The sequence below is a fragment of the Eptesicus fuscus genome, chromosome 5, assembly GCF_027574615.1.
Source record: "Eptesicus fuscus isolate TK198812 chromosome 5, DD_ASM_mEF_20220401, whole genome shotgun sequence".
NCBI lineage: Eukaryota > Metazoa > Chordata > Mammalia > Chiroptera > Vespertilionidae > Eptesicus > Eptesicus fuscus.
Genome location: NC_072477.1, coordinates 49558107 through 49579097, shown reverse-complemented (window position 1 = coordinate 49579097; position 20991 = coordinate 49558107). Strand labels below are relative to the sequence as shown.

At 37.6% G+C, this 20991-nt stretch overlaps 1 protein-coding gene across 2 annotated transcripts in view; it reads right to left on the bottom strand.

Annotated features, from left to right (window-relative positions):
- Positions 1 to 20991, bottom strand: part of ICE2 (interactor of little elongation complex ELL subunit 2) — a 66859-nt gene that overhangs the window by 9838 nt on the left and 36030 nt on the right. For both annotated transcript variants that reach the window (XM_008139169.3, XM_054716189.1), the window contains exons 10-14: positions 17772 to 18771; positions 16885 to 17060; positions 11270 to 11399; positions 6118 to 6202; positions 4227 to 4277 (exon numbers count right to left, since the gene is read on the bottom strand). In XM_008139169.3, the coding sequence (XP_008137391.2) occupies positions 4227 to 4277; positions 6118 to 6202; positions 11270 to 11399; positions 16885 to 17060; positions 17772 to 18771 (1442 nt within the window). The remainder of the gene's footprint in view (positions 1 to 4226; positions 4278 to 6117; positions 6203 to 11269; positions 11400 to 16884; positions 17061 to 17771; positions 18772 to 20991) is intronic.

Here is a 20991-nt window from a genome sequence, read left to right as displayed (position 1 = left end):
ACCTAAAGACTCTACCAAAAAACTACTAGATTTAATAAGTGAATTAAAGAAAGTAGCAGGATACAAAATTAAGATCCAGAAATTGATGGCATTTTTGTTTTGTTAATCTCACCTGAGTATATTTTTTCAATTGATTTTAAATACAGTGGGAGGGAGGGAGAGGGAGAGGGAGAGAGGGAGAGTGAGAGAGAGGGAGAGGGAGAGAGAGAGGGGGAGGGAGAGAGGAGAGGGGGAGAGAGAGAGAGAGAGAGAGAGAGAGAGAGAGAGAGAGAGAGAGAGAGAGACAGACAGACAGACAGACAGACATTGATATGAGAGAGACATCTATTAGGTGCCTCCCACATGTGCCCTGAAAACTACAGGACACTGAAAAAAGAAATCGAGGAAGATACAAACAAGTATATGGAAGCATATACTGTGTTCATGGATTGAAAGAATAACATCATTAAAATGTCCCTACTACCCAAAGCAATCAGCAGACACAACGCAATTCCTATTAAAATACCAATGGCATATTTTAAAGATCTAGAACAAATATTCCAAAAATTTATATGGAATCCAAAAAACCTCGAATAGCCTCAGCAATCTTGAGAAAGAAGAACAAAGTTGGAGGGATCATAATACAGTAGGTCCTTGGGTTATGTCAGAGATCCGTTCCTATGGTGCAATGTAAGGCTATTTTCGCTGTAAGTTGGAACCTACCTACATAAGCACCTACGTCACTCACATGGAGCACATACACAGCAGTAATGAGGTGAAACAGTAAAAAAAATTTAAAAGGAAGATAACAATTCCTGACCTTTACTTGTGGTAAATAAATAATAAAAAAAAGAATGCACATATGTACATATGTCGAAATGAGGGAACTTTTTAAAAAATAAATAAATGGGAGATGGTGATGTAACCACAAAACGAGTCCCACGTAACCCTAACCCGAGGACTGTCTGTACCAGATATCAAACTATACGAACAACGCCATTGTAATCTAAACAGCCTGGTACTGGCACAAGAACAGGCATATAGAACAATGGAATAAAGCAGAGACCCCAGAAATCAACACACAACATTATGGTCAAGTAATATTTGATAAAGGAGTAAAGATAGTCTTTTCAATAAATGGTATTGAGAAAATTGGACAGATACATGCCAAAAAACGCCAACAAAAAAAAAAAACACACAAAAAAGGAACTAAACCACCAACTTACACTATACACAAGAATAAACTCAAAATAGATAAAAGGCTTAAATGTAAGCCATGAAGTCATAAAAATCCTTGAAGAAAACAGAGGCAGTAAAACCTCAGACATGTCATGTAGCAGTATTTTTGCAAATACATTTCCTAGGGCAAGAGAAACAAAGGAAAAAAATAAACAAATGGGACAACACCAAACTAAAGCTTCTGTACAGCAAAAGAAACCATCAACAAAATGAAAATGGAACCCACTGTATGGGAGAATATATTTGCGAATGACATATCTGATAAGGGGTTATTTTCCAAAATATATAAAGAACTCATACAATTCAACACCAGGAAGACTAACAATCCATTTAAAAATGAGCAAAGTGAATAGACATTTCTCCAAAGAGGACAAACAGATGGCCAAGAGACATATGAAAAAATTCTCAAGATCATTAATAATTAGAGAGATGAAAATAAAAACTATAATGAGATATCACCACACACCTGTCAGAAGGCTACCATCAATAAATCAACAAATAACAGAGCTGGAGAGGATGTGAAGAAAAAAGAACCCTAGTATACTGCTGGTGGGAATGCAGACACTGTGGAAAACAGTATGGAGTTTCCTCAAAAAATTGAAAATGGAACTGCCCTTTGATCCAGCGATCCGATTTCTGGGAATTTATCCTAAGAGTCCCGATACACCAATCAGAAAGAACATATGCTCCCTTATATTTATTTACAATAGCTAAGATCTGGAAACAGACAAAGTGCCCATCAGTAGATGAGTTATTCACTCATCTGTGGTACATTTACACCATGGAATATAGCTAAACCTTGCTATAAGGAACTAATTCAGGTGAAGGGGTGTCTGTTAAAGCCAAAGTCTGTTATATAATAAAGTAAGTTTTCCAAATACGTATGTTAAAAAATTGACAAATTAGTTTACCTGTTTTTACTTATGTAGACAGGTTTGTGTAATTAAAATCAAATATGTATGAAAAGTTTAGTTTCACTGAAAAGTTTTCTACATGTATTACTGTAATTTTAAATTTATATTGAATAGGTCTAGTAAATGTGTGCATTCACCAGTCACCTCTAGTGAAAAAACAAATGCATACAGCTAGGGCATGGCATAGCGCATATGGGAACATCTGCTGGCAAGCATTCAATTGCTGCAGAAAGTCACGCCATGCCACAACAGAATCAATTACCTCCTGTGCTAATTGATCACATGCTAATCATTTGCTGAACATTGTTCTTGCAGAAGATAGCTGTCAATATGTAATATGTATTTACATCAGTGAAATTAATACAGTATTTTTCCCAATATATGGCTTATATGCAAAAATTTATTAAAAATAACAATGAATTAGTAACAATAACAAAAAACCTTTTAATTTAATTATAAGCAAATCTTGTTAAAAGCATTTTAATATCATTAGGGTGTTAATTTTCACATATGACATATGAACTGGAAATTTTGTCTGTTAAATCTGAAGTCCACAAAATCAAGGGTTTATGGTACTATGCGGCTGTAAAAAGGAACTCTTATACTGTGTGACAGCATAGACCTGGTGAGTATAATGTTATGCAAATTAGCCAATCAGAGAAAGACAAATATCACATGATCTCACTTATAGGTGGAATCAAATGAACAAAATAAAATGACAAACAAAATGGGTCAAAAGGCATGGATACATGGGATAGACCAGTGGTCGGCAAACTGTGGCTTGCGAGCCACATGCGGCTCTTTGGCCCCTTGAGTGTGGCTCTTCCACAAAATACCACGTGCAAGCGTGCACGTACAGTGCGATTGAAACTTCGTGGCCCATGCGCAGAAGTCGGTTTTAGGCTCTCAAAAGAAATTTCAATCGTTGTACTGTTGATATTTGGCTCTGTTGACTAATGAGTTTGCCGACCACTGGGATAGACTAACATATATCAGTAGGGAGGAAGGTGGGAGGGATAAGAAGAGATTAGCCAAGAACATATATGCATAGCCCATGGACACAGACAATAGTGTGGTGAAAGCTTGGGGTGGGGTTGGGGCTGGGTGGAGAGGGACAAAGAGGGAGAAAATGGGGGACACCTGTAATACTCTCAACAATAAAGAAATAAACAAATTTTTAAAAATTTCATGTATAAGCATTGTGTTTTATATGAATAACAGAATATATAAAATAAAAATCCTGCTACAGAATCACAGAATCTGAGAACTGAAAAGTACCTAGAAAATAACTGAACTCAACACTATCATTTCATAAGTAGTAGAGTTAGAACTTTGAGATTTTTGACCAGACTCTCGAATTGTTTTTTAGTTTATCTTTTGGTAAGGGTATAACACAAAAACACAAAAGTTCATGTAACAAGTTTACTTATTTAGTTTGATAAATGATCAGGTGGAGAATCTATATTCTAATATTTGCCATGGACCTAATGACTTTTGATCACTAGTCTATGTTGCTTCCTTACCCTGAAAATGTGAACAATATAGCTATGATAGACTAAATAATGGTCACCCAGGATGGCCACATTCTAATCTCCAGAACTGTTAATGTTACGGTTAATGGCTTTGCAATTGTGACAAGGAAAGCAGAAATTTGAGTGATTTGCTTTGAAGATGGAGAAAGGAGGCAAAGTCAAGGGATACAGGTAGCTACTAGAAGCTGAAAATGAAGGCAAGGAAATGATTGTCCCCTTAGAGCCTCCAGAATGAACTAGTCCTGCTGACATGAGTTTAGTCCAGTGAAATGATTTCAGATTTTTGACTTGCAGAATTGTAAGAGAATGCATTGTGTTGTTCTCAGCCACAAAGTTTGTGGTAGTTTGTTACAGTAGCAATAGGAAACCAATAAAATAAGCCTTATAGAAAAATGTAAATGATATTTTTTTAGTTATATTTTCACAACTTCAACTTTGACACACAAAAAAACAAATCTTCTTATATTATATTTATTCCTGACAGCATATATTTAGTTTGTATTCTTGAATTTTCATTGAAGAAAATCAGACATATCAATGAAACTATCCAAAAAATACTTACCTAGTTAATTTCTTTAGAATGTGTTGAAGGATATTAAATAAACTTGAAATCCTAGAAAATGGAAGAAATTAATGTATAATTAAACAACAACAAAAAAACCCCTAACTCTTAATTATAGCTCTTCAGGAAGAGAAATGCCCTCAGTAACAAAGAAAACAGCTAAGATAGTATAAACACAGAATACCAAAATTTATTTCTAATTTGAGTAAATTATAATATTACTTTTTTTTTGTTGCCATTTCCTGAGTTTTCTTCAAAATCACCAAGGACTGGCTTTTGTTAGGGCAGTTGTGGGAGATCACTACTTTATGTTCAAATTATCCTATCTAATAAAAGAGTAATATGCAAATTGACTGTCACTCTAGCACACAAGATGACTGCCCCCATGTGGTCAAAGATAGCTGTCCCCATGTGGACACAAGATGACCGCCACAAGATGGCCAGCAGGGGAGGGCATTTGGGAGGGACCAGGCCTGCAAGGGAGGGCAGTTGGGGGCGATCAAGCCTGCAGGGGAGTGCAGTTAGGGGTGACCAGGCTGGCAGGGGAGCAGTTAGGCATCAATCAGGCTGACAGGGGAGTGGTTAAGGGGTGATCAGGCTGGCAGGCAGAATCAGGGGCAATCAGGAAGGCAGGCAGGCGAGCAGTTGGGAGCCAGCAGTCCTGGATTGTGAGAGGGATGTCCGACTAAACAGGCAGTCAGACATCCCTCGAGGGGTCCCAGATTGGAGAGGGTGCAGGCTGGGCTGAGGGACACACACACTCACATGCACAAATTTTGTGCACCGGGCCTCTAGTAAACTTTTAAAAATGTTCAGATGTCTTTAGCAGAACCAATCTGCATAAGAGCTTGCCTTTTAGAGATGGTCCTGAATTAGCTTCCAAAGAAACTGAGAGATACTTTAAATTGAGAGAAACTGAGTGATGCCAGAGAAGCCACTGAGAGGGGACAGGATAAAGACAAATGAAATATAAGGTATTTCTTTAGTATCTTTTCTAGACCTAAATTCATTGCCTTTCTTATTTATTTAAAAATGGTTTTCACTGGGTGATGTGGGACAGGTGTTGAATAATGTACACAAAAACTTTACATATGTAAATGTATGTAAATGTGATGTATGAAAAAGCTTTACATAGGTTACCCCTGGAAAGAAGCAATTCTTGTAATTGAAGTGGACATTTATAAGTTCAAGCAGAGAAATAAAGTTTGAAAAACTGTGTCAAGCCTCAAGGCTGGAACTATGCAACTAGTGTAAATCAGGACAATTTCTCATCCTAAGTGGTAAATCAAATATATTATCTACCAAGGCTGTCACTAGCTTAGCCGTGTGCTCCAGGGCAAGTCAGAGTCCCAGTTTCCGCACATATAAAATGGAGATAATACTACCACCAGTCCTTCCTAGAAATTTGGGAGATGCAAATTACATAATGCCCATAAGTTATTTCCTTTGCATTTATTGTTCTGAGTACAGTAAATTCATTTCACTCTAATGCACAGAAACGCTAGGTAGAGGGATAAACTTTTAGAAATTAGGATGTCTAAATGAGTATATACAATCCTGAGAGCTAAGAGTCTGTGACTGTCCTTTTCTTTCCCATCCCTGAAAAGGGGTGCAATATTTGGTTCTGTGCATTTCCAAGATGATGGGATACTCCTTTGCTCCAGCCTCCTCTGTCTTAAGTAGAAAGACTGGTGCCACTGGCATTATGTTTAATTTGGAGATTGAGATTAATATGGATAGATCACAAATTGGGTCAGGAGAAGCTTCAATGTATAAAAGGCTTAAACGTTTTGAAAATGGAAGGATTTAAACTTGACCAGTATTTAGAAATAAAGAAAATTTGTGATATTAACAAGTTTAAAAATTACTACCACAAAATAAACTTTCTTACTTGAGTGCTGAAATTTTTTCTTTTAATTCTTCTGAGGTAATTTCTTCTAGCAGAAAAAGCTTTGAAGTAAAAGCATCAATATGACCTAAAATAAAATATAAAACTTAAAAACAATTGCAGCATTTGAAAAACTAAAAACCAAGTTATCCAGTCTCTTCAAAGATCTATAATAATAAAAGCATAATATGCTAATTATACCAGACGTCCTTCCGGATGATCTTCTGGATGAAGCTGGGCCTGCGAGGGAAGCCTGGGTCGTGGGTGCCTGCCGGCAGCCAGAGGGAAGCCCGGGTCCTGGATGCTGATGGCCAGAGGTAAGCCCGGGTCCCAGGTGCCAGAGGGAAGCCAACGCGGCAGCTGGGGGAAGGAAGGTCTACTCTTGCATGAATTTTGTGCATTGGGCCTCTAGTGTTTTTATAAAACTGTAATGACTGTAAAGAAACTTTACATTCCAAAGAGTTGTTTTAAAAATGTGCTGAATGGAGAAAAGGTAACATGTGTCAACACCAAAAAAAAAGAGAGAAATAATCTCTAAGCCCACAATCTATATATATATATAAAATCCTAATATTCAAATAGACTAAACAGCGGAACAACCGAACAACCAGTCACTATGACGTGCACTGACCACCAGGGGCACGCACAGAACATGGAGGGCATTGGCCGCAACGGGATGGTGGAGCAAGGTGAGTGGGGGCTGTCATCAGGGCAAGCCTCTGTTGGTTACTGAAAATTCTTTGCTCTTGCGCACTGCAGTACCCTGCCTGGTGCTCACACCTGCTGCCGGCACCAGCCCTGATCACCCCTCAGGGCTTCTCCACCTCCCCTTGCTCCTAGGGGCGATTGGAGCCTGCAGCCGCCTCTCGCACCCGCAGGCAGCACTGGAGTCGCTGCTCACACCCACTGCCAGGGCCCAGTGCTGGTCCTGATCGCTTGGCACTATCAGTAGGTGTGAGCAGCGGCTGCCAGCCCCAATCTACTTCTGAGGGGCGATCAGGGCAGCAGCAGTTGCCACTCGCATCCGCTGCTGGTGCTGATCCCAACTGCTCTGCACCATCAGTGAATGCGAGTAGGGCCAACGCCATCAGCCGTACCGGCTGCCGACAGAGAGGGGACTGGGAGCCATGGCGGGAGGGGGCAGGGTGGTGCAGAGGATGGGCCAAGGCCCTCCTTCCCAGTGTGCCCACCGCAGCCTCGCGGCCCATAGTTCCTTTCAAGGTGCTCAAATTCGTGCACTGGGCCCCTAGTTTAAGAATAACAACTTAAAATATTGGTGCTTCTAATTGCTTTAAAAGTTGAATTTTTATGGAGATACAATTTTTAGAGAAATATTGTATTTATTATCAAGGCAAACGAATAAAATTTGTTTTGGACACTTTCTACACATCTCTAAGACATACTTGGTTCTTAAGATAAAAATCCTATATAATAAAAGCCTAGGTGGCTTTGCGTGACATTGTCACAAGATGGCTGCTGCAACGTCATCACAAGATGGTAGCCACAAGATGGCCGGTAGGGGAGGGCAGTTGGAGGTGACCAGGCCTGCAGGGCAGGGCAGTTCGGGGTGATCGGGCTGGCAGGGGAGAGCAGTTCGGGGCAAGTGGGTTGGCAGGGGAGCAGTTAGGCATCAATGAGGCCGGCAGGGGAGCGGTTGGTGAGTGATCAGGCAGGTAGGCAGGCGAATGGTTAGGAGCCAGCAGTTCTGGATTGTGAGTGGGATATCTGACAGCCGGTTTAACCCGGCAGTCAGACATCCCCCAGGGGTCCCAGATTGGAGAGGGTGCAGGCCAAGCTGAGGGAAAGGCCCTCCCTGCCCCCGTGCATGAATTCCATGCACCAGGCCTCTAGTTAAGATGATAAAAAGCCAGCTTAATTATTCACAATAACCAATATATGAAAACAACTTAAGTGTCCATCAACAGAAGAATAGATAAAGAAGATGTGATATACTGTATATGCATATATATCAAGAGGAAGAAGGAAATTCTGCTGTTTATGACAACAAAGATAGATCCTGAGGACATTAAGCTAAATGAAATGAGTTAGATAAAGATAAATACTGCACGGTTATCACTTATACAGAAAATCTAAAAAAAAGAAAAAAAAAGAAAAGAAAAGAAATAAATAAGTCAAACTTTTAGAAATAGAGAGTAGAAAAGTCAGTGATTGCCAGGGATGGGGAAACAGAAATAGGAAGAGGTTGGTGAAAGGGTACAACATTCAGCTATAAGATAAATAAGGTCTAAGGATCTAATGTATAAATGGTGATTAACCCTTTGCACTCGCTTGCTTTTTTCTCGATTCCTTTATTCTAATGCTAACCGTGTCGAGTCACACTCGACATCCGAGTGCAAAAGGATAAATAAGGTCTAAGGATCTAATGTATAAATGGTGATTATAGTCAATAAGACTATTTTATAATTAAAATTTGACAAAGTGGAACATAAATGTTCTCATTAAAAATATAAATATGTGAGGTGATGTGTTAATTAACTATATGGGAGAAATCCTTTCACAATGTATAGGTATGTCAAATCATCAACATGTACAGTTTAAATATCTTACTATTTTGTCAATTATACCTCAGTAAAGCTGAAAAAAATCTGGCTTATTTTTAATTAAAGCACACATAAGATTTCTTATGGTTAAAAATAAAATCAAAACAGTATATTCAAAGTTTTACTTTCTTCCGAAAATGGCATAATTCTATAATTCCAAAAAACAAAATGGCAAATTTTCAAGATGACACTTCTATTTTAAAAAGTAATTCATAGTTTCTGCAACAAAACAGGTGGAGACAAAACCCTGGAACCCTGAAATGTACCAAGGAAGAGTGGTATAAAAACCCTGAGTTAAATGTTAGATAAGCAGGCCAATATAAAGTCCATGTTACAGCCTGGCCAGTGTTGCTCAGTGGTTGAGTGTCAACCTATGAACCAGAAGGTCACTATTCAATTCCTGGTCAGGGCACATGCCCAGGTTGCGGGCTCGATCCCCAGTGGGGAGCATGCAGGAGGCAGCCAATTGATGATTCTCTCTCATCATTGATGTTTCTATCTCTCTCTCCCTCTTCTTTACTCTCTGAAATAAAAAATATATTAAAAAAAATAACAAAAACAACAACAAAAATACACGAAAAGACAACCTACTGAATGGGAGAACATATTTGCCAATGATACATCTGATAAGGGGTTAATATCCATAATTTATAAAGAACTCAGTCAACTTAATACCAGAAAAACAAAAAACCAAATTTAAAAAGTGGGCCAAAGTAAAAAGAAAGAAAATTTTTCTCTTTGTGACAGTATAGATGAACCTGGAGAACATTATGCTAAATGAAATAAGCCAGTCAGAGAAAGACAAGTATCATATAATTTCACTCATATGTGGAATTTAATGAATAAACTGAACTACCAAGAAAAATAGAGACAGACTTATAGTTAGAGAGCATTAGGGGCGAGGGGTGAGGGAAGGGAAGTGTGGCATGGATGGGAGTAGAGGGACTGAGCAAAAGAAAAAAAAAAAAGAGAGAACTCATGGATAACAGTGTGGTGATTGGGGAGGGGGATGGGTAGAGGTGAAAGAGGGCATAAAGGGGATAAATGGTGATGAAATAAGTAAGTAAATAAGTAAATAAATAAATAAAATGTGGGCAAAAGCCCTGAATAGATATTTCTCTGAGGAAGACATACAGATGACCAAAAGACATATGAAAAGTTGCTCAACATCACTAATCAACAGAGAAATGTAATTCAAAAACCAAAGTTTCATCAGATTCTTAAACTGCTTATTGTTTAATGAAAATATAGATTCAAAAAACACTAAAGTAGAAAGCAACAAATCATAAGAACAGTAAAAAAAAAAAAAAAGACAATGTATTGAGAGATCACAGGAAGAAAATGACTTAATAGAGGGGCAACTAGAGTTGGCTGGGATGGATTGAGATGTGTGAGATTAGGCATTCCACTGGGAGGGAACAATATCAATGATTCTTCCTATGAAGTATGTTAACTATACATGAACCCAGCCAACACAAATTAAATCCCTGCCTAACGACCTGCCCCCAAAAGATGCAAAACAAAAACAAACTTAAAGAAAAACTATTTCATCAGTGTTTGAGATTTTAGCCTGGCTGGCGTGGCTCAGTGGTTGAGCATCGACCTATGAACCTGGAGGTCATAGTTCGATTCCTGGTCAGGGTACATGCCCAGGTTGTGGGCTTGATCCCAGTGTGGGATGTGCAGGAGGGAGCCAATCAATGATTTCTCTCTCATTGATGTTTCTATCTCTCTCTCCCTCTCCCTTCCTCTCATCAATAAAAATACATTTAAAAAAATATTAGAGATTTCAAAAACAATCCTATATAATAAAAGCCTAATATGCTAAGTGTCTGGTCATCTGGTTGGCCATTCAACCAATCAAAGCATAATATGCTAATGATATGCTAAGGTTGCTCAACTGCTCGCTATGATGTGCACTGACCACCAGGGGGCAGACGCTCTGAATGGTAGGTTACCTTGCTGCTGGGGTCTGGCCGATCAGGACTGAGCGAAAGGGCGGACATGCCCTGGAGCCCTCCCGTGATCCCTTCTCGGCTGGCCAACCTCCCGCATCCCTCCCTGGCCCCAATCGTGCACTGGGGGGTCCCTCGGCCTGGCCTGCACCCTCTCGCAATCCGGGAACTCTTGGGAAATGTTGGAGAGCCGGTTTTGACCCAATCCCACAGGTCAGGCCAAGGGACCCCACTGGTGCACGAATTCATGCACTGGGCCTCTAGTGTCATTATAATTTTAAAAACATTTCAAAATATATGCTTAAACCAATTAAAAAGTACTTTTAAAGAAGCTCATTAGAAAACTCCTCTATATTTTTAGTCACTTACACTATTAAATAAAGTATTTTAAAAATAAAATAATTTGGTTGACATCCATGTACAACTAAATATGGGATAAGAGGGAAATTAAAACATTTGAGATCATCAGTCCCTCACTGCCATGTAACTCTAGAGTAGGGAATGGTGTTTTAATAGGAATGTTAATACAATCAGAAAACTAAAAACAAAAAGTATAGAATAGACATTTATAATTGAATAAAAAAGTATGTACTTACCAAGAGAATAACAAAGGAGAATAAAGACTCTTATATAACTTACCAACGTAAAAGGAGCTGTTGGAATGCAATAAGCTTTCAGTCCATAGGCGACACAGTTCGCTTTCAGTCAGAGCTTCAGCTCCATAACAAGCTTGATACTCCACTTTTGGAAGAACATAAACTGGAACTTGCTGCAATATAAGGTTATACTCTTTCACAAAGTTCCATTAATTTACTATTAACAGCAAATACATTTGCCTATACAGTTTTGCCACTTTCAAAATGCTTTCAAGTAATTTTATTTGATCCTTTCAAATACAGTGAGGTTCAGACAGAAAGACAGATAGAACCCTTGTGGGTGAGAGGTGGATGAATAAGAGATCCTAACCACCCCCTTCCCCAGATGGTCCCATCCCAGGCAGTATTCCTCTCCACATGTGCCCCTCGATTTAATTTTATTGCTAAAAGCATTTTATTGTATAATAATTCTTCAGCAACAGGCAATCTGCATTTACTTCCACCAGAGAATGTGACTGACAGCAGAAACCTTGAAACAGAGCCTCTGATACACAATTGCCCAAAGGTTAAAAACCAGATTCTGGAAGCAATGACTATAAAATATACTAGTAATTCTCAAGAGGATAAAAAAAGTTACTAATTTTTGCCCCTTTAAAGCATTAGTCACATTATCTAAGGCTCAAGTTGTCTGAGCAGCTTGTTTTCATTCTATGAATGTATGAGCATTAATACCTACATTAACATCTGTGAATGTCATTAGCTTTGATAATATAAAAGCTTTATTCTAGACACTAACCACCTGGAAAGTTATAGATTTAGAGTTTATTGGTCAGGACACTAAGTAGATTAGGTAAATGACTGTACCCATTACTGGTCTAAAGGAGGATATGCAAGGAAATACATGCTTGTGAAATAGCATGTTAGTCATGTTCACTGTGCTCATGTTATCTCATTTCTGTCAAAGAAAATTCTACTGTTAATAGCAGTGACTTCATTTCCAACTGCAGAAGGAGAGACACATGATTTATGGAGCTTACTCAGAGTGATATTGCTACATAGTATTTTGAAATTATACTAAGCTGTCACTATTTATATACTTGAAAATATTTCATAAATGTTTCAGAATTCCTGATTTTCACAAGTGGGCATTTTAATTAGCTTTGCACAACAGTGATGGTAAGAACAATTCAAATCCAGTAAAATTTCTGTTAACATCAAGTTTGGAGGTTTGATTTATATGACTATATGATAACATGAATGTTATAAAACTCTAAAGTAGTGTTTCTTAAATTTCAATGTGCATAGGAATAACCTGGTGATCTTATTAAATTGTAGAATCTGAGGTGAAGACTACGGCTTTGCATTTTTAAAAAGCTGTTATTCCAGGGACCAAACTTTGAGTAATAAGGCCCCTGGATTTAATTTTATTGCTAAGAACATTTTATTGTATAACTAGAGGTTCGTGCACTGGTGGGGTCCCTAGTGGCTGCCAGATGCCGGCCGGGTACTCTCTCCCTTCCCTCAGCCGCTTGCCACTGCCGCCGGCCAGCTGGGGCCTCCCTCCCTTCCCCTGGCCACATGCCACTGCACTGGCCAGGGACTCCCTCCCTTTCCCCGGCCACCTGCTGCCACTGCCGGCCTGCCAGGGCCTCCCTTCCTCCCCCAGGCCAGCCCCGCCCCCTGGTCGAACTTCCGAAAGAACTCCAGTCACACTACACTTTTATTATATAGGACTAGAGGCCCAGTGCACGAAAGTTCTTGCACTGGGAGGTGGGTCCCTCAGCCTGGCCTGCACCCTCTCGCAGTCCGGGAGCCTTCAGTGGATGTCTGACTTACAGCTTAGGCTCGCTCCCTCCAAGAGGCGAACAGTGGGCCAGCCAAGCCCCCCGATCGCCCCTCTGCCGCCACTGGTCGCCGCCGCCCCCCCGATCGTCCTCTGCTCCCTCTGCCCGCTGGCACCCACCTTGGCTAGTCTGGTGCAGCCCGCTCACTGGCCCCACCCCCCCACCAACCAGTCGTTCTGCCGTTTGGTCAATTTGTATATTAGGCTTTTATTATACAGAATAATTCTTCAGCAATGGGCAATCTGCATTTAAAATTATTTATAGTTGCAAATAGTAGCTAGAGATAAAGAAATGAAGATCCAGGTGGCTCAGTTGATTGGAGCACCTACATATATACCAAAACATTGTGGGTTTGATTCCCAGTCAGAGCACACATCTAGGTTGTGAGTTTGATCCCTGGTCAGGGCATGTATGGGAGGCAATTGATCGATGTTTCTCTCTCACATCTATGTTTCTCTCTGTATCTCAAATCAACAAACATATCCTCAGGTGAGGATTTTTAAAAAAGAAGGCACAAAGGGCTAAGGCATTAGCTCAAGGACACATAGCCAGTTTACAGCAGGGTTAGGAAAAGAACAACTGATTAAGAAGACCCCTTTCTGAGAATCATGACTAGATAACAGAGTTAAGATTTTTTTAAAATAAGAAAATATTACTGTTTCTGAAAAGAAAGTACTTTGATACTTTGGAGGATTTTCTTTGTTAATGACTGCCATATCTGATTCTGGTTTTAAATTCTATATGTATTCTACTGCCATCTCCAGGAAGCCACAGGAAAGAAAGTCTGAATATTTTATCTTAGTATTCCAAAATTAAAATGAAAGTTTAAGTGCAATCAAAGTTTACTAACTATAAAAATTAAATCTAGTATTTCCTTTCTCCCTTGATAAGTAGCTCCTATTTTTCCTAAGTGAAAGCTTTTCTTGGTTCTCTGTCTTCCAATTTTTCACATAAACCTTTTAAACTTTCACATACATTTCTAAATAGATACTTCAAAGCTATTTCCTGACACTGATCCCACTGGATTCATTCTATTCAAGCACCTTCAATATCTTTTTTCCTCACCCTAGAATACCAATATAAATTACAAAATAATTTGATCTAAATTTTTGAATTATTTTAGAATATATCTATTATGAAATTTGGTTAACTGAGACAGATAATATCAAATCATTCAAAGTTACTTGGTGTGGATTTCATGACTATGGGTATAACTCAGTAAGTTCTTGCTTCATCTTGTGATCCAAATTAGCTCTCTTTATTTCATTCCATCATTTAAGACTGGCTGCTGTTTTAATTTCTCTAATGTGCAGTTCTTATTAAGCAGCATTTTGACGAGAAAGGACAAATGATATTGGAAATTAAAATCTCAACTATTATAACAGAACATTGAAAACCCAAAGGAAAATAAAAGAGAAATGAGGTTTTGGGACATCAGAGTTTGAAGAAACTTCTATAACATATTTTAAAGCTTTATCTAAACAAGTTGATTTTTAAATAGGAAATATTAATTAGGAAGATTCTAACCTAGTTGCAAACAGTACCACTCTAAAATGTCTCAAACTAGTGCCTCAACTTCCCTAAATTACCTTTCTTATCAATACCTCCCTCCTTCTTCACCCCTCAAATTTTCTCATTTACTCAATACCTATTTATTGAGTTTCTATGGTATAAAACATTTGTGAGAAACAGAGAGACATGATTCCAAGGGGAACACATTTTGCTAAGGATTTAAATGACATGTACTAAACTATTACATACAATGACTGGTACCATATGATAACTATTCACTGAAAAATTTTACTTTTACTCTGGGTTTGACACAATCAGAAATATAAGGCTATCCAGTTATTCTTTGGATATATTTTGATATATTTTTATGAAGGGTGGAGTCTATCCTATAAAGTTTTATTTTTACATTTACAAATTTCACTTCAGTCAAATGAATGACAATGTCTTCAGAAATCAAATAAATATCCAAAACATCCCTAGGCTATTCTTACTTAAGAGACACTGGCCATCAATGTTTGAGTGCTGTAAGCTGTCAGATCACTACAAAGTGGTATGTATGGGTTCACAGGGTAGAAAGTGAAAGAGGTTATTTCCCAAATAAATCAAAGACAGTAAGTAAGAATGGAAGATATAAAACCTTGAAAATTTAATCCATAGCATTGACACCACATATATTTAAGATGTTCATGCTGTGGCCATTAAATTGATCATAGTAAAATACATATAAAACAGGAAAATTAGCAAATAAAGTAAAATTTTTTAATACAGAGAATATCAGTGTTCAATGTATAGTCTTTTGCCATTCCTTGACTTTCTCTTATTAAAAAAACATACAAAACTGCCTCATGCAATTAATTAAAAAATAATTTGCTTTCAATTTCAAGTCTGAAATAGTGATGAAAATCCAATTATGAGAGTTACGAATTTAATAATTTATTTGCGACCTTTCTTAAGTTTAACAAAGGATAAAGTATCATCAAGCAAAAGATCCACAAAGTCCATTGGATTCCGGTGGACAAAGTATACACCCAAATCCCTCAGTTAGCTTTAGAGTGTTTTCATGATAGACCCTGCTGCTATTAGCTTAAAAAGGTTGACATTTTAATTTTATTTTTTCAGTTATTTCTTAATATGACTGATCTATAAGGATCAATGCTGGAACATGACAATTCTTAATTCATCTTAATCCCTAGCTCCAAAGCACACTGACATTATAGAGTGATCATTGAAGGTTGTTATTGGGTGGTAAGTTAGACAGCATGAGAGACATTAAAACTTTTAAGACATATACTATGACAAACGTACACAAAAGAAAAAATTATCTTAAAAAAAATTAGAGACTTCATTATTTCTTAATCAATTATAACATAGAAGCTCCTCTTTATTTACCAGAATTCTGTGGTCACACACACAAATCAAACTAATCTGGAAGATAATTTCAAATATCAAATACAGAAAACTGTTGAAAGAGCCAATTACTCAAATTGTACTAAAAAGTTTTTTAACTAAGGAAAATATTGATATCAAACTCGAAAGAAAAAAGAGGGGAAAAAGAAAGGAAGACATTTGGTTTTCTAACAATCCTGGCAAGACTTTTCAAATGTGTGTGAAAGTCCACCTTTCACAATTTGAACAGAGAGAGAGAGAGAGAGAGAAAGAGAGAGAGAGAGAGAGAGAGAGAGAGAGAAAGAGAGAGAGAGAGAGAGAGAGAGAGAGAGAGAGAGAGAGATATATATCTATATATATAAAAGCCTAATATGCAAATTGTCCCCACAGGAGTTTGACCGGGAGACCAAGAGTTTGATCGCTCACTATGACATGTGCTGACCACCAGGGGGTGGTGTGGAATGAAGGAAGGCCCCGCCTGCCTGGCAGCCGGAAGGAAGGCTCCAGCTGGCAACCAGAAGGCCCCGATCGGCTCTGATCACTGGCCAGGCCTAGGGACCCTACCTGTGCATGAATTTTGTGCACTGGGCCTCTAGTATGTCATAATGGAAATCCAAATTCACAGAGAAAGCAGGAAAATATGTGCCAGTCTCAGTTAAGTCTATGATGGGGCCATTATTCACAAAGTTTATACATTTCATGCAAGAACATTATCAGCATTCATGACAAATTATATTTAATTAAGCACTTTCACTTATTAAAAATGTTTTCAGTATTTTACTAAAAATTCAACCTGGAAAAACTACTATACGAGTGATCAACAACTTAAAATTAACCTTCACAACAATGCCATGTTAGATATTCGAAGATTATTTACTTGGGCTACTACATCCCAACTCCCCAAGTAACAACTTACTCTTCTGATTTTCTTCCGTTTTTTAGAACGTGGTCTGGTCTCTATCCTCTGGACACTGCATCGTACAAGTAACAACAGGTCTTGCAGGCTAAATAACTTGTAAACAAAATTTCCTTCCTGAGGAGCTACATATTCTGATGTATCTTCAACATAGTCCTGAAGTTCATATGGCAATCCTTTAAAAATAATTATATCTCATTTTTATTTTAAAAGACATTAGTCGGTTATTCATCATAATCCAAGATAAAACAATTCAATGATCTACTTTTAAATTTCTATCAACTTTAACTTTCTATTTCCTCTGAGTACACCTTCTTCACACTAGTACCATTTCTGTTTATGTTTATTGGAACTGCAGCAAAACCTGAAATCGAAGCTTTACAGTTCCCCTTTCTTTTAACTACTATCTTAACTATTCCTAGGCAAAGTATAAATTAGTGAGACAACATATGAAGTGAGAAGAAAAGAATAGTTTTAAAAAAGTCTTATTCCTAATCTAGGCAGAGCTGAAGTGCAGCTTTATATTTATTTCACAAAATGTGAAAGTACAAAACTGCAATCCAATATCAAGAAGAAATACATTTTGGATTAATAAATGTTCATGATTTTTATGCAATTTCCCTTCAGTTTGGCAAACTACATTGCCTATAGCTTAGTAGCCACTGCACATGTTGGATAAACATAGGATACAAAATCTATACAACTTTGGGTACATATTTAGAGAGAAGGTTTGGAAGTTAAAATACTGATAAGTAGATTAAAATGAAGTGAAATATCAATGACTATATAAAGATTTTAAACAGGTTAATACAAAGAGAAAGTGAAGGAATGAAGGAAAAGAACTGAAGGATAAGGTACAGGCAAGTTTTTTGTAAATATTTACTTACGTCCTTTTGGCTTCTGAAATGCAGAGGTCCATGCAGTTTTTGGCCAAGTAGTGGCATCTGAAGGAGCAGAGGGTTGCTCGGAAACAGGAGGTTGTTTAGAATTTTCTGTATTCATTAAAGGCAATTCAGGTATTTTTCTGGAAACTGGCTTTAAGAGTTCATCTTGCATTTTTAAAATTTCCCCAACTGGGTCAAATTTTTTATATACCCGTTTGATAGGTTTTTTTAAAACACAGGACTCTTCAGGACTACAAGTAGTATTAGTCTGGTTTCCTACAGAAGCCTGTCCTGAGGAAGAATTTGGGCTGGCTGGTTTAGAATTTAAGTTAGAACCCACATCAGCTGCCTTTCCCGTACTATTCTTTTGACACTCTGTATCAATGATTAAACAGTCTTCATCTGTATCACTATGGCAAAGAATTACATCTTCAGTTTTCTCTGCTTCTGATGTAACAGTCTTTTCCTTTGAATTGTCAGTACTCTCTAGAATATTTAGTCTTTCATCAGCACACACTGTATCAGCAGCCATGTCATTTTGATTAGAGGTTTCCATTTCCACAGAACTTCCTAACTGTAGCGCATCAGATGTTTGCAAGTCACCATCTTGCACCAGAGGTTTGTCAGAATTATCTGATACCTTCTCAGCACATGGTACAACTCCCTCATCACCTTTATTTTTACACTCTTCAGGGCCACCGTCCATACCAGTCACCAGCTGTTTCTCCTTTTGCAACTGTTCCATTAGAATCTGAGCTAAACTTCTAGAATGAGCAGAAATGTCTACTGGTGCAGCTGGTGCCACAGGTGTGGTTGTTGCACTGGGGGCTCTGGGAGCCTCTGGCATGTTGGGTACTGTGGAAGTGCTTGCTGGACTTGGGGACTTTGATGGTTTGGTGGTGGTTACTCCAAAAGTTTCAAGTTCTGTGACATCATCATCAAAATCCAGATCCAAATTTTCAAGGGTTTCAATTTTTCGGCAGTCATTAACTTCATGAGACATCTTAAGAAAATATATTGGTAAACTATTAGCAAAAGTTCCAGGCCACACCTCATCTATCTCTTAATGCCCCTACTCCTCACATACATAGTTCATGCTCTTTAAAAGCAGAAAGTCTAATGGCTTTGAAGGGTTCTTGCTTAAGAATGACAATAAATGACTATTAACTAATTTATTTAACCTTACATTCCCACTGAAATGTTGATGAAACACAAATTTGTGAAGCTGTTATCAACACAGGAAATGGGGAATATTTGTGAACTACCACATCCCAAGAGGAATTTCCACTAATCAAAAAGTAGACAGGACCACAAAGAAGACATGGAGCCAAATAGGAAGGAAGCAGATTTTCATTCACACCCGTTCCACACACGCTTGCAGAGACAGACACCTGGACTTAGCTGACAGGAGGAAAGCCTCTTTGCCACTGTGAGGAATGCAGCTGGTGAAGGGTTGCCAGCCTCTGAGTCGGGTGCATCAATCAGTGACTTTCTTCCTACATGTACTCAGGGAAAACGAATCTCAGTAACAGGGGGAGGGAGAGATGGACAGGACATGATTTTTTTGTATTCTGGGACATGAAGCCACTGAAACTATAGTTTTTCATGTACTATTTTGGTAATGGAAGAATTACAGATTTAATTTATTCAGGAATAAACGGTCCTCTTCCCCAAGCAGCAGCAGATCTCTCCTTAATCTGGCATAGCATGTTAAAGAAAGACCATGGGAATTTGGTTACAGGCTGGGCTATGTACACCCATTAGCCTTACAGCTTAGGTTTTGAGAAAGAAAGTCTGACAGCAATCAGATAGTGAGTAAATCAACCTGTGTAAGTTCTTTTAACCTTTCTGGGCCTTAATTTCTTCATCATTAAAATAGTGGTAACAGGGTCATCTTCTTGGATTTGTTCTAAGGAGTAAATGAAAAATTGTATATAGAAAGTTACTTGACATAGTCCCTGGCACATAGTAAATAGCTTCTCAGTAAAGGTACATCTTAATAAAATAAAAAAAATAAAAAACTACTAGATTTAGTAAAAAATAACTAAACTATGTTATTTATATAAAGCATTCTTTCACAAAGAGGTAAAAAAAACCCCCACAGGGCATAATATCGAGAAATAAAGAGAGAAGGAATAGCAATATTAAGTGTTAGACAACACAGAATTCAATGCAAACCATTAAACAGAAAAAGAAATCCTATATTAAAAAAAGAGGAAATTGATGATGAATAGATAATGGTCTGGTTATAAACTATGACATGCCTAAACTATCAAAATATATAGTCAAAATTTAAAAATAAAAGGAAAATTTGACAGAAACATAATTGTATATGTCACTAAGTATGTAAAAATAGAAAGTATAAATAATATTAAAGGATTGAAACAAATATAGATGAATGACTGAAAACATACGTATAGACTACAGAGATATACCTTTTCCCTCCCAAGATTCCAAGGGGCATTTCCAAAGATGGACTATAAGTTAATACACAAAGAAAACATCAATATAGCACAAAGCACAATTTGCTAAGGTCTTACTTACTCTCTGTTTAGAGGAAAGTAAAATCATTAAGAAAAATACAAACAAATAAACCCAAGCACTTGGAAATGAACAAACATTCCAGATATTAACTAATGATAATTATAAAATACTTAAAAAGCAACAAAAATTAGAACACTAAATTAGACATTAAAAATCAGAAGTATCATTCATAGCCTTTGCAATTCATAATATAATAAAATAAAAAATTAATATAAAATAAAAAATTAATGAATTGAAAAACAATTCTCACCTCAACAGGATTTAGAGAAAATTAAAAATCTTATTTATCTGTAAATACGTTAGCAGGTAGCTATAAAAGGATTCTTCCTTAATGTCACAAAATATTTAATCAAGTGTTAAAATTTCCCAGTGTGATGTTTTTTTACAATTATTTATTGAAATCAGTATCCAACCAAAATCTCTATATTGCATTTGGTTGACACATCTCTCAATTTTCTTTGTCAAATGCCTCTCCCCATACTCTGCCAACTCCCACATCTGCCAGATACTTAGAGAAGAAACCAGATTAGTTAGTCTGTAAAAATTTCCATTTTTTAAATTGATTAGAGAGAGAAACGCTGATTTGTTGTTCCATTTATTTGTGCATTCACTGGTTGATTCTTGTATGTGCCCTGACCAAGAAATGAACCCACAACCTTGGTGTGTTGGAACAAAGCTC